General features: G+C 41.7%; 1 protein-coding gene across 2 annotated transcripts in view; it reads right to left on the reverse strand.

Moving 5' to 3' along the window:
- The window catches only part of Anxa3 (annexin A3), a 63193-nt gene that overhangs the window by 25979 nt on the left and 24022 nt on the right, over positions 1 to 13192 (reverse strand). Inside the window, exons 3-6 of one of the 2 annotated variants that reach the window (XM_010628392.3) lie at positions 12122 to 12209; positions 8118 to 8212; positions 5590 to 5703; positions 1650 to 1740 (exon numbers count right to left, since the gene is read on the reverse strand). In XM_010628392.3, the coding sequence (XP_010626694.1) occupies positions 1650 to 1740; positions 5590 to 5703; positions 8118 to 8212; positions 12122 to 12209 (388 nt within the window). The remainder of the gene's footprint in view (positions 1 to 1649; positions 1741 to 5589; positions 5704 to 8117; positions 8213 to 12121; positions 12210 to 13192) is intronic. The other variant, XM_010628401.3, reaches the window with a different exon arrangement.

The raw sequence follows: 13192 nt of genomic DNA on the forward strand, positions 1-13192 counted from the left end.
CTTGTTTTTTTTTTTTTTTTTTTTTTTTTTGAGAACTAGAGATCAAACTCGGGCCCTTGCACTTGCAAGGTAGGTGGCAGAACCACTGAGCTAAATACCCAGCCCTATCACTGTACTTCAAACCAGTCATTTTAAACATTGACAATGCAACCATGTAAGCTTCTTATCAAACAAATCTCTCATTTACTCCAAATTGATCCACTTTCTGTTGCGTTCCACCAAGGGAGAGGTGGAATTTCCTTTTTGCTTTTTCACTCCTCTACAAAGTGTTTAAAGGGGTTCTGTTTAGTAACTCTCTATGTTAATGTATCTAGTGTTGTTTCTGTTTTTTCTGACTATATTCTGATTAGTACATCAGTAATAAATAAAATAGTTGCTTATTAAGCCCTTTATCTTCTAGTGAGAATTTTCCAAAGTAATCTCTCTAATACCCATCTGGGGTTCAGGATACCCCTTCTTTGGGCCTCTCTTACTGCAAAGCTCCGGATCCACAACTGACCTCACAGAGATACAAATTGAGAAAACAAGTCTCCTTTAAGGTACGTGGAAGGGGCTGTGGGCCTATTGAATAATACAAAATTGAACGACTCTTTGTCTCCAGTTCTTGGGAGGTGACCTCTAAATCCTTGGAATTTCCCAAATATCTGGAGTGTCTTTGTCATTCATGGTGATCCCCCAAGCTTATAATAACAAGATGACTCAGAACAGAAAGAAGTCACATCAGAAAGACCAGCCTGACCACCAGAGGATTGAGCGCTGAGCCACAAGATAACAGCTGAAGCTCTGAAAAGAAGGACTGTAGACTGCATTCAATCAGACAGTGACTCATTCGTGCCTAGGTAATAAAAACTATGGATACCAAAGATCAAGTAAGCTTGCAAGTTGGTAATTACACATCAGTGTTCTGAGCTTCACATTGGATCCTCCCAGATCTCTCCCTCTGGGTCTCTTTGTTTGGCTGGTCTTGATTTGTATCCTTCAAAATAAGACCATAGTTGTAGACACAGTGCTTTCTGGAGTTCTGTGCATAATTCTAGTGAGCTCCGGGGTCTGAGAGGGTAGTGAGCATCTGAATTTGTAGCCAGTTGGTTAGACAGATGTGCATGGAGCCTGGGAACACCTGAGTTCAGGCTGGTGCCTGAAGAAAGGGCAGTCTTGCGAGGACTGTAACCTAGCCTGTGTAGTCACACCAAGTCTGCACAGAGTCAAACTTGCATTGTATGGACTTGCTCATTTTCACACAGATGACAGACCTTTAGGATTTCAGTTAATTACATTGAATTCATATGCTCAAAGTGTCCTCTAAATTGTTCATCTAATTTCTCACACCAAAATTCATAATTCTCAGTAGTTTTTAACAGATAATAAGAATATACAGACAGGAATCCCGAGCATTGATGAAAACAATTGATTCAATTAAGCAAATGCTGAGAGCAAAATGTACTGCAGCTAAGCCACTGTTATGCAGCAGTTCCTAGCTTGAATCATATTCTAATTCTCTCAGAAAATCCACATCCTGTTTAGAATATATCTGTCTATAGGCCTTCCCTTCTCAAAATGGCTTGAGAAGAGATTGGTGTACTCTAGGAAAAGCAATTTGGCTCATACCCATGTGAACATGGGTAAGGGTGAGCAGAAAATAGGCTTACTTGTGTAGTAGGCTTGCGAGACCTCCTTCATTTGCCTGCTTGTCCTGGTAGTTAAGAGTTCAATCAAGGCATCTTCATCTGTTCCAGTGCCCTAAAAAGGAAAAGGAAATCTAATTTTTAGAATACTTAAAAAATTTAATTTCATGCCTTTCATTCTTAATATATTTCATACAGATGAAAGAGCCATTTTGAGTAAATCAGTACAAGATCTCAAGGCCCTGACGTCCTTTTCTAATTTCCCATATATTTCAGTATTAAAATAACAAGTCATCTGGAGTAAACTGACATAAAATGTTTGAGAAAATGTCCCACTGTACTGCAAAAATCAATTGAACACACTCTAGAAAGAAAGAATATGAAGTATAAAGCCTATGATGTTAAAGGCTAGAAGTGGTATTCCAAAGGAATAATCCGAGAGAACAGTCAAACTCAACTGTGTTTAGAAAGGGCCCTGTATTCCAAAATGTGTTCATCTCTGCACCATTGCACTACATGGGTCAGCAAACACATGTCCTGGGCCTTGCTGGCTTGGGCACTACTTAATTTCCCTTCAACCTTGTTTATTATGAGGTCATTAAATCACAGTATGGTTCCAGAGAAAGCCGTTTACCATAGGACTTGCTCAAGTAAGGCCAATGAAGCACATGAGAGACTTAATTCTGTTCCTTTCTGAGAGGGATCCCCTGTTACCCTCAATACCTCTTTTATCTTTCTGATTTAATAATAGATCCTCTAATTTTTCACTTGGAACCCATCTTAAATAAAGGGTATATCTCTCAGATCCCGTTACAGTACAGCTTATCCATCTAACTCACTTTGAGCAATGGGATATACACATAAGTATCACATGCAAGGACTCACAGTGTCATTCAAAGAGAAAAAGTGAAAACTTTTTTGTCCTTTAGTCCTTTTAGTTGGCTGGGACAAAGATACAATGGCTGGATCCTGAGCTGCCATCTTTAACCAAGTGGAAGCCATGGGCTGAAGGCATCCAGGTTGTAGAGTCCCAGATAATAAGGGTGCTACCATACTCAGTTCTGAACTGCTTACAATCTTTTGTGTACAAGAGAAATTTCTCTTCCCTTTCAGTGAATCTAATCCTTATTATTACACCTACTAAGCCCTCCCGAGTAGTAGGCATAGAGGTATACAGCTCACTCCTAACGTCAAGTGAATCTGCTGCAGAGAATGTCCTTGGCCACTGTCCTCTCACTACCTCACCTTCAGATCTGCCACTGAGTTCACACTAAGGTCATGCTCTCCCCAGGATGCAATGAGCCAATGTCTGAGCCCAGCATGGTATGGTACGGGAGCTGGGCACACTGTAGGACTCTCCAAGGACAACCTCTGCTCAGGAACTGCCACCAGCCTGCGAGGGTTTCCAAGAGGAAACACCACAGATGCTCTTCCTACCTCAGTTGTTTCCTTCCTGCTCTCCTTCAAGGCATCAGACCAGCACTGCAGTCTGTGGGTTCACCCACTTTGCAGGCTCTATCTCTTTATCTTTCATGGGTATTTTTTGTAACACATCCATTGTGCACCCAATTCCATCCTGATGCCTGCTTCTCAGATGCCTGTAACTCTTCCACAGAAAAGACAATAACTCTTATCCCTGCAGGAAAGGTGTATTGCTTATGTCTCCGATCTAGACCTTTGTCTTTTCTCTCTTTCCTATCAGTAAATATGTTGAGCACCTACTTCATTTCAGATTTTGCGCCAGGACCAGAAGATCTAGATTAAGACTGATGAGGTTCTCGTTATGACATAGGTTTGCTTTATAAGTTAGATGAAAAATGATAAACTAGGCAAAAAAAAATTTGAAAGAAAAGAACAATTTTATATGGTAATAGATGCAACTAAAAAATAAAAGTGGCTCTTTCTGTTAATGGTCCAAGGTGACTGTGAAAATGGTTCTCTACCCTCTTGACCCAGAAGACTCAACAAAATCATGCAAATCAAGAGAATCAAATCTTCACGTTCACTTTAAGAGAATCTCTGAGACTGCCCAGGCCATCAAGGATCTGTAATCCAAAAAGCTACCAAGAATCCGAAAGATTTCTCTTTAAAGAAGCCATTTTGGCATTGTAATGTGGATCTGGGTCAGGCCAAGCAGTAGAGCTGTATGCAGGGCTGGTGGCTCAAAAGATTGTTGACTTTTGTTACACATGCTTAAAAATGCAGTGTAACACTGTGAGTCAGGGTTAAGATGCAGATGCTCTGTGCACTGAGCATATCCAGGTGAACAGAGCACCTGTGATGCCTGGGGATCTCATGGAGCCCAGGGTCAGATTAACCCATCTGTGAGCTTCCAGGCCACACAGAGGTGATCCTTACTGAATGGAAACAAACTGTTCTGGGCCAGAAAGGCATGCTGCACAGGTTAAAAAGATATCCTGGAAGCAAGTGCAAAAACAAAGACTTATGGCTGGGGAAAGAATTCAGCAAAAAATAAATGCAAATACAAATTTTAAAACTGAAAAATAAAGCTGAGTGAATTAATAGTTAAGTGTCTAGAAGAGAAGTATCTTCCCGGTGGAAGGAGAATCAGGTAGAAGCCCACAACAGAAATAAGCTTAGAATGTTCAAGGATCAGACAGAGAGGCCAGTGTAGCTATAGCACAAAATGAAGAAGGAAGGGTGGGGGTGTGATAGTCGGTGCTGTCAGTCAGCTCGGTCAGACTAGAGCCCCAGTTGCTCAATCCAACACTACGTGTTGCTGGGAGGGGGCTTTGTCCAGTATGAATCAACACTGAGTAGGGGAGATGATGTTCGATCTAGATGGCCCAGCTTCAGCCTGTAGCAAGGCACTAGGAGTGGACCTGAGGCTTCCCTGAAGAGACTCTCTGTCCATGGGGAGCAGCCTTAGCATTAGCTAAGCTCCTGCCTTCCCTTCCTGACTGCCTGTCCTTTAGATTTCATCCCATTCTTTACAATGGTGTAACCAATTCTTTGCAATAAATCTCAGTATATAGAACCTACTGGTTCTGCTGCTCTGCAGAACCCTGGCAACCAAAGAATTTTAAACAGCTGAGATAGGAATTCGACTATGAGTGACAAAGGGCATAAAAAGTTTGGGTTGAAGTGTTCTAAGTCACTGGAAAAATGTGCTTGTGAATGGCAAAAATCTCACTTTAAAAATAACTTTACACAGAGAATTTCGGCTACTGCTGGAGAACAGATTAAAAATGCACAGAAATGGAGGCAAAGGGATCAGCTAGCTATGGTCCAAGCAAGATCTGCTCATGAAGACAGTGGAACAGCAGCAGTGGGTTTTGAAAGAAATGCATATATTTGCAATGGATTTTGCAGTAAAGTTAATGGGCTTGTTCTCAGATCTATGAACCCTGAGGGAGAAGGCAAAGCAAGTGGCCAAAGATAATACAAGTTTTGTTTGTTTTTGTTTTTAGACAGGGTCTTGTCATGCAGTTCAGGGTGGCCTTGAACTTCATATGTAGCCCAGGATGGCCTCAAACTTGAGGCAATCTCCTACTGCAGTCTCCCAAGTGCTGGGATTACAGGCGTGCGCCACCATGCCCAGCTGCTAATTCAAGGTTTATGGCTTTAAGCTGATGACAGTGCCATTTAGTTTGAACATCAAAATTGAGAATTTGGTTACACTGAAAACTAAACAGAATCAGGATGTGAGCAACTTCTTCAGCCCAGAACATTTGGGTTCAGGGCTCCACGTCTACCCCTATTTTGGAGGCATCTCACCACATGAAGAGCCAACCCAGACAGCTTCCAGGTGCTCCCATATCTTGAGTGTGCACTGGAAGAGAGGCTGCTGTTTGTTTTCTTTTGGTACCAGGGATGGAACTCAGGACCTTGCGCTTGTGAGGCAGGTGCAGTGCCACTAAGCTCAATCCCCAGCCTGAGATGTTGCTGTTTTTGATGGCACAGCCCAATGCTGGGCAGCCCTGGGCTTGTGCATGGCTCATACCTTCATGGACTTCTTCAGCTGCTTCGCATCAAACACTGCTGGGGGAGTCACAAGAGCCACCATGAGGTGTTGAAAGTGGCCAGAGAGATCACCTTTCAAGTCATCTTTCAGCTCCTAAAAAGTCCAAGGAGGAAACTGAAATTCTTTTCCTTTCTCTTCCTTTAAAATCCCCTAGTGAAAGATGAACAGAGTACTGAAATTTGACAAAAACGTGCCCATCCACAAGGAAGAAGCAGAAGTACTGAAAATGTTTCTATGGATATTAATCTGCATTTTATGATCACCTCCAAAATGTTGTTCTATGGAGGATTTGTGTGTGTGTGTATGTATGTGTGTGTGTAATGCAGACAATCACAAGCACTCCACCACTGTGCTACCTCCTCAGTCTCACAAAATATTTTTAAAAGGAAGCTAACAGGGTGCTCTGCATGCGCACCATCATGAGGAACTGCACGTTAAAATACGTTCCTCTAACTGCCCTGATTTGATCTTCACATGTTATATACACATGTACTGAATTATCACACCGCACCCCACAAATATGCACAATTAAAATAATCATTCATAACAATAAAATCAATGCATTTCCTGAGTCCTTGAAGTTTTCAATGCTTGGGCCAGAGTAAGGAAAATTCACATCCAGCATCAGTGGCAGGGGCTCTACTTTATGTACCTTGCTTCTTGCTGACTCCAACCAGTTCCGAAAAGAAAGGGAAGGGAAGACAGTGACGGGGTATCATTTGTCTGGTAAGAGCCTGGAATTGGGAAGCATCAGAAGCCATTGCCTGATAACAGGAGCATGGGAAGCCCTCAGTGTGGCAAGGCAGGGACATTATTTCTTGACAGTGCCGATTTCTTATATTACGTCAGTATAGTCCCTCTCCCCTGCCTAAAAGCAAGTGACATGGTTTCTGTTTCCAACATTCAAAAGGGTTGAATGTTGGACACTGAGTAATGTTCCCCTGAAGCTCAGAGTGCTAAAATGATGCAGACTGACACTACCATACCACCAGGGCCATGCCAGGAGCACCATCCCACCAAGACATGGGACAAGCTCCGTGTTGCTACTCTGTTTCAGTCACCACTGGGCTCTTGCCTCTCTCAATGCTAAATTCCACTACCATCTACCCTCAACCCAAGACTTCACAGCCGACTCTTTTTGCACTCACTCTCACTCTTCCTCACCTTGAGAAGTGGGTACCTTTTGCCTCTGTCCTTCCACATTCTGGAATACTGAAAGGCCAGAGAACCACTCCTGTTCCCTGCCTGTGGATGTGCCACCTTGCTCGGATGCACATACTTCCAGGGACTGCACACTGGGCATTTAAAGGCAGGTTAGCTATGACCCTTATCCCTAGGATACTATGCATAATGGAAACAGCAGAAGCACTCCAAGACAAAATTTCAGTACCATATGCTAAGTATCTGCTACAGGTACTTCTGAGAAGGGAGAGTTAGCTGGCTTTGGACAGCCCTCAATTTACACACTGGCCTACCTGGTCTCTGCCCCCACCCTTTCCTTTCCACAGTCCGTTATACACAGCAGCCAACATCATCGCTTAAAAATCAAAATCGTCTAAAAATTGCTTTAAAATTTTAAAATGGATTCTATTCTTCCTCTGCTAATGCATTTCCAGCGGTTTCCTATGTCCTTAGAATAAAACCTGGCATTCCCAGCTTGTGTCTGCTGCGGGTTTCCACATTTGCTGTTTTCTCTTCCTGAAAACCTCTTCCCACCCCAGCACAGTCTTTGTCCTGCTAAGTCTCAGGGAAGAGTAAGGCAGGAGCTGCTCACTGGCATTTCTTCATCCTGCCCAAAGGAGTGAGTTACCAGTCACCTTCTATTACAGCATCCATTTTAATTTGTTCGTAGCACTTCATAGCATGTGAACTTCTCTTATTTACTCATTTACTACTTTTCTAATAGAACATGAGCTCATGGAAGACGGGAGGGCCTGCTCTCCATACGGCTGTATCCCCAGTGTCCAGGAGATCTCCCAAGATAGGCAGCACTTAACCAACAGGAATTGAACAAACAAACTGCAGAGTAAGTAAGAACAAGCCTTACTTGTTCTTGAATAAGTCTCTGGTACTTACTCAGTTTTTGTTTACTGAATGAAGCAAGCCTACAACTACGTAAATATTTTAAAATCAGAAGAGAACTCAAAGATCATCTAAGCCATGCTCCGCTGGATTGCTAGTTGGACGCCTCTGTGTCGAGGCTGACCTGGGCACTGTGGGGTGTCTGGCAGCAGCGGCCTTGACCTCTGCCCACTGGAAACCAGCATGGCCCCCATCCTGTCTGTGGTAATGAGACGTGTTCACCTAGGCCACGTGTCCCGCAAAGAGCACAGTCACTCCTGGCTGGAATGACAGCCCTCAGACAATCCTCTTCACTCCACAGGTGAAGAAACTGAGGAACCAAGGCCATTTAACCAGTTAATGGTGACACCGGGACACGAGACCCAGGTTCTGACGGGATGCTGCCTCTTCCCTCGTTCCTGCCTGGCACATGCATCGCAGCGTACCTTCTCATAGGCAGCCTGATATTCCTTCACGATCAGCTGCCGCTGCACGTTCGACCTCTCAGTCAGAATGCTGACGAGCCTCTCCTCATCGGTTCCTAAGTGAAACAAATTATTTTACCCACCATCAACCCTGAGATGCTCAAAATCGATCTTTAACCAAAGAAAAATGATCCATGGATTGAAATGAGTGCAGAGTAAAACATTTTACTTTGTAACTTCTGGTTCCTTACATTTTTTTTTCTTTGTCTGGCTGATGGAAAAATAATTTAACTTTATTTAGATAGTTTAGGGGAAGAAAATAACCACTGTCGACTCTGTCCATTCCTGTCTAGAGATGAGAGAGGAGCACCATGAACCTTCTGCCTCCTCCACACAAGGGTCAGTAACTGTCACCACCCCCAAGTGCTCATCCCCACACTTGGCAACCAAACCTTTCTCCTGTAGAGAACAGGAGCTGACCATTACTGAGAATCTACCACGAACCAGGTACTCTTTCATCCCTTGTTATAGCCAACAGTCCCAGGGCCCTGGGAGGAGCTAAGACTAAGCTGTCCTAAAACGAAGACACTAACACTCAGAAAGCCCAAGTCACACAGCTGCTCAGTGGTGAGGCAGGAATTTAGACACAAATCTCGGACTCTAAAACACATATTTCTATCTCTGGTCTGCCCCTCTCTTAAGCATTTCACATCCATATTCTTAACCTCCTGTTTGTAAGTACAGGGTAACCGGGCAAGGGCTGAGGCAGGCCTGCCTCAGAATGGCCACAAGGCCACCATTTTCTCGGTAATTATGGGATTAAGACAGTGTTGAGAGTTGTGTCCACCTCACTGACTGGGGAGGACTACAGCGGGGTTGGGAGCCTCAGGCAGGTAGGGCTGGGATAGTGTGAAGATCAGTTAGGACTGGTGGCTCCATTCCTGTGTTGAGGTGACATGTGCACACCTTGCCTACACACGTCCGTGCGGAGGGGCCTACATCCAGGAGGGGCAAGAGAATCTGTATGCTTGGTTATCTGCTGGCCTCCCATGGGCAGATGCTGCCCTCCACCTCCAATCTTGAATTCTTCTACATCCTTAACAGGATTAGATTAATGCCTGTTTGTGGCCTGAGACTCTGATCACCAACCTGACCACTGATGGCAGCCGTGTTAGTGTATGACTGGACACTCCCAACCGCACACATCTTCAACTCACACCCTCCAGGAAGGAGCCAGCTTATTTCCTCTCCAACCTGTCTGTCAGTCCGCATTCCCTCATCAATGACAATACTATGGCTATAGTCACCCAATCAAAAATCCTGGGAACCACCCTTTCTTTTCCTTCCTGCTCACATTGTGGCAACTGCCTGCCTCTCTTAAATTAGTACCCTCTGCTACTGTGCCTTTACCACATTCTACCTGCATAACTTCAAAAGCCGTCTAACTTGACCCCCACATCATTCATATTGTACGCTACTGCCTAAGAACATTTTTCATTTGTTTTATTTTTCTGAGACAGAATTTCATTACGTAGTTGAGGCTAGCCTTAAACTCACTAAGTAGCCTAGACTGACCCCAAACTTGTGATCCTCCTGCTTCAGCTTCCCAAATGATAGGATTACAGGTATTTGCTACCATACCCAGCCTACGTCGGTTTTTCTTAAAAAATACAATCTGATCATGTCATTCTCTTAGCCAAAACACTAACACCTCTCCATTACCTTCAGGGTAAAATCGGAACCCTTAACTTGTATCCTAGTCACTGCCTGATGTTTCCATTCTCATTTACTATCCCTTCTCTGCATCTCTGTATCCTCCAAACTCAGAGTTCCAATATCCCTAACTGCCCAGATGTGTGCAATCTGTGTGTCTGGCAGTTTCTCACCTCTTATTTCTGCACATGCTCAAGATCAGCAGCTAAACTATCCCATGGTCTGGGGACTGCAGTTGAGATGGCCCTAGGCCAGATGCCATTACGACACCTGGTTTCACCATGGTGATCACAGAAAAGATCTCAAAGTGGCCTGCAAGGCAAACTGTAGAATTTCAAAATCATAATGACAAAAGAAATAGGCAAGAGAAATTAAATATGACCAGCTGGGCATGGTGGCACACGCCTGTAGTCCCAGCACTCGAGAGGCTGAGGTAGGAGGATCGCTGTGAGTTTGAGAACAGCCTGGGCTACACAGCGAGTTCCAGGTCAGTCTCAACTACATAGTGAGGCCCTGTCTCCAAAAACAAAAACAAAAAAACAAAAAAAAATTAAATATGATCAATTTGTTCAATTTGACACTAACCTCAAAGAATAGTCTTTTCAACACTGGGTAGAAAAGATAGAAATAAACAAAAACCTTCATTTAACAATGGGAAAAAAAAACCTATCAGGTAAAAATAAGATAATATTATTTGACATAAGTCCTAATAGTGTATTTCATAGAATTTGACTAGCTAATCCTAAAATTGACAGAGGACACAGAGCCGAGAAAACTTTTTGCCCTACACCAAGCGTCTTTATGAAACTATAATAATTGTGACAGTGTGGTATTTGGACAAGAAGGCAAACAAATACAACTTAGCAGAGGACAGAAAAATAGGGAGGCAGAAAAGAGAAGGGCATTATCAATCCACATGAAATGATGAGCTCTTCAGTAAATTATGTTGAAATAATTAAGTACCCACATAGAATTAAATAAAATTAGATATCCTTAAATACTATACATAAATACGAATCCCAGGTAGATTAAAGCTCATTGCGAAAAATAAAATTTTTAAACTTTGGAGAAAAATGCAGAATATATTTTATAATCTCATTACAAAAAAGATGCGAAGAGAAAGCCTAGTGAAAAACATTGGTTAACTCAAACTTACTAACACTTAAAATGTAATTCAATAAAAGTTACTACAATCAACGTTCAAAGAAAGCCACAGATTTGGAGAAGAGAGTTTTATGGCATACAATTAAAAAAAACAAGGATTATGTCCAGAAATTATAAAAAATTCTGCTAATCATGAAGAAGACAACCCACCCACAAAATGGATAAACTATATGAAGAAGTAATATACAAAAGAGGGAACAAATGAGCCACTAAGAATGGTTAACTGCACCAGTAACTGGGGACAGAGAAGAGAGAAGAAATAAACATATACAGAATGAGATACAATTACAGACACAGTCAAGGAAAACTAAGTAGTATTACTGCAGCAAGTATTCATGGAATATGGAACAAGCAGAAGGCTCATACATTGCTGGAAGGAATGAAATTTTCTGCATTTATTCAGGGAGCAATTTGGCAAAATTTCTAATTAATTTGAAAATAAGCATTCCCTTCCATGGAAATTCCAATTCTTGTCATATTCTAGAGAAATGCAAGCCAATGTGCACAATGCAACATAAGCAGAAATCCTCATTACAGTACTTTTATAATGTAATAGAAAAGAATTGTAGGCAATTCAAATGTTTCATCAATATTCCCATTTGATGACACAGTAGGCAATAGATTTATGTAGTTATGTCATTTAAATTAATGAACTAGAGCTAAACATATCAACACAGAGAAATTTCAAATATGCTATCTTAAGGCCTTAAAAGAAAAAGAAGATTGCATGCGGTACAAATCTATTTTTTACTGGCTGAGGCCGTGCAAAACAATTTGTACATGCACATGTAGTCACGGCACTGAAAGTTACATGGGAATAAACTCTAATTTAGGACAGTGACCATCTTTAGGCAATGGAGCAGGAATGAAATCCAGGAAGAATCAAGTACTGCATCTGTAATGACTGATGATAGCTGTTGCTGATAGCAGCAGCAGTGGTGATAGTTTTTCATATTAAGTAAATATTGCAAATGTTAAGATTTAATAAAATCCAGTTCCCTATGCTTTTCCTCCTTGTTTTATACTTTTAAAAAATACTCAACAAATTTCTCTAATGGAATAAACCAAGTTAACCTGGGCACTCTTAGGCCATAACTTTCCTGACTGGCTTAAAAATAAGAAGGAAATTCATTGTAAAACATACTCACCAATTCCTCTGATTGCCTTACGGATCGCTTCAGCATCCACTGATGGGCTAAAGCTTGGATAATCTTTTATTGTTCCTCGGTGTCCAACCTAGAAAAAAAAATTTGAAAGTCCCACTAGTTCAAAATGACATTTTTATATTACATATGCATGTTCTCATGTGCACATGGGAAAGACAGATACCTAATCTGCACACCTTCCTCCATTTCGGGCTCAGTTCAAGAGTCTCTCCCTCTTTGACCTGCAGGCAATGTGTTATCATGACACCTCTCTTTTTCTCTCATGTAACAAATTACACATATGAAACATTACTTCACTAGAACAACGAATTATGTCAATCCTGGTGACACGGTGCAGTATTTGCTTTAAAGTGGCATCTGATGAAAACGATGAGAAAGCTGAATTTTTCCATATCCTCTTTGTTTTCAAGTGATAATTCAGAGTCCTCAAGACATCTCACACAAGTAATGGTGATAGACAAGACTTTAAGATGTTTGAACTAACGCTGACCACTGTCGTTGGGGAACCCGATGCTCAAGGAGCCATAAATGAAAACCCTATTTGGATTGTCCATTCTCATGCCGTGTTTAATGGGTATGCAATCACAGCTGGTAAAGTCCCTTTTAAATCTCCACTGACATCGAAACTTCTTAGGAATGGCAATGAAATAAAAAAATTACACTACTAATTTTAAGCAAGTAAATTAGAAACACATCAGTAGTCTGGGAAAGACCATATTTCTGGAAGACTGATGTATTCTAAAACTGCTTAAGAGAATATAGAAGTACAGCCAGGGAGACACTGAAAAATTAAACATGCACTTATATGGTCTAGCTCTGAATACAAATCTGTATAGTTTATGTTTTCCTTTTAAACAGGATTTTTCCTATCCTGTTACCGAATACTATTCACTGGCTCTGCTGTCTTGTATTAAATATGACTTCATTTAGGTTCTTCTGAAGTGTTTAATATTTTCATGAAAGGACATTATCTTGTTACATTAAAGTGAATGGAAAATTAATGTTGTGGCGTAGTAAAAACTTTTAATATGCTGATTCAATAGATAATATTGA

Source organism: Fukomys damarensis, unplaced genomic scaffold (genome assembly GCF_012274545.1).
Source record: "Fukomys damarensis isolate Sample0158 unplaced genomic scaffold, DMR_v1.0_HiC HiC_scaffold_32, whole genome shotgun sequence".
NCBI classification, from domain to species: Eukaryota; Metazoa; Chordata; class Mammalia; order Rodentia; family Bathyergidae; genus Fukomys; species Fukomys damarensis.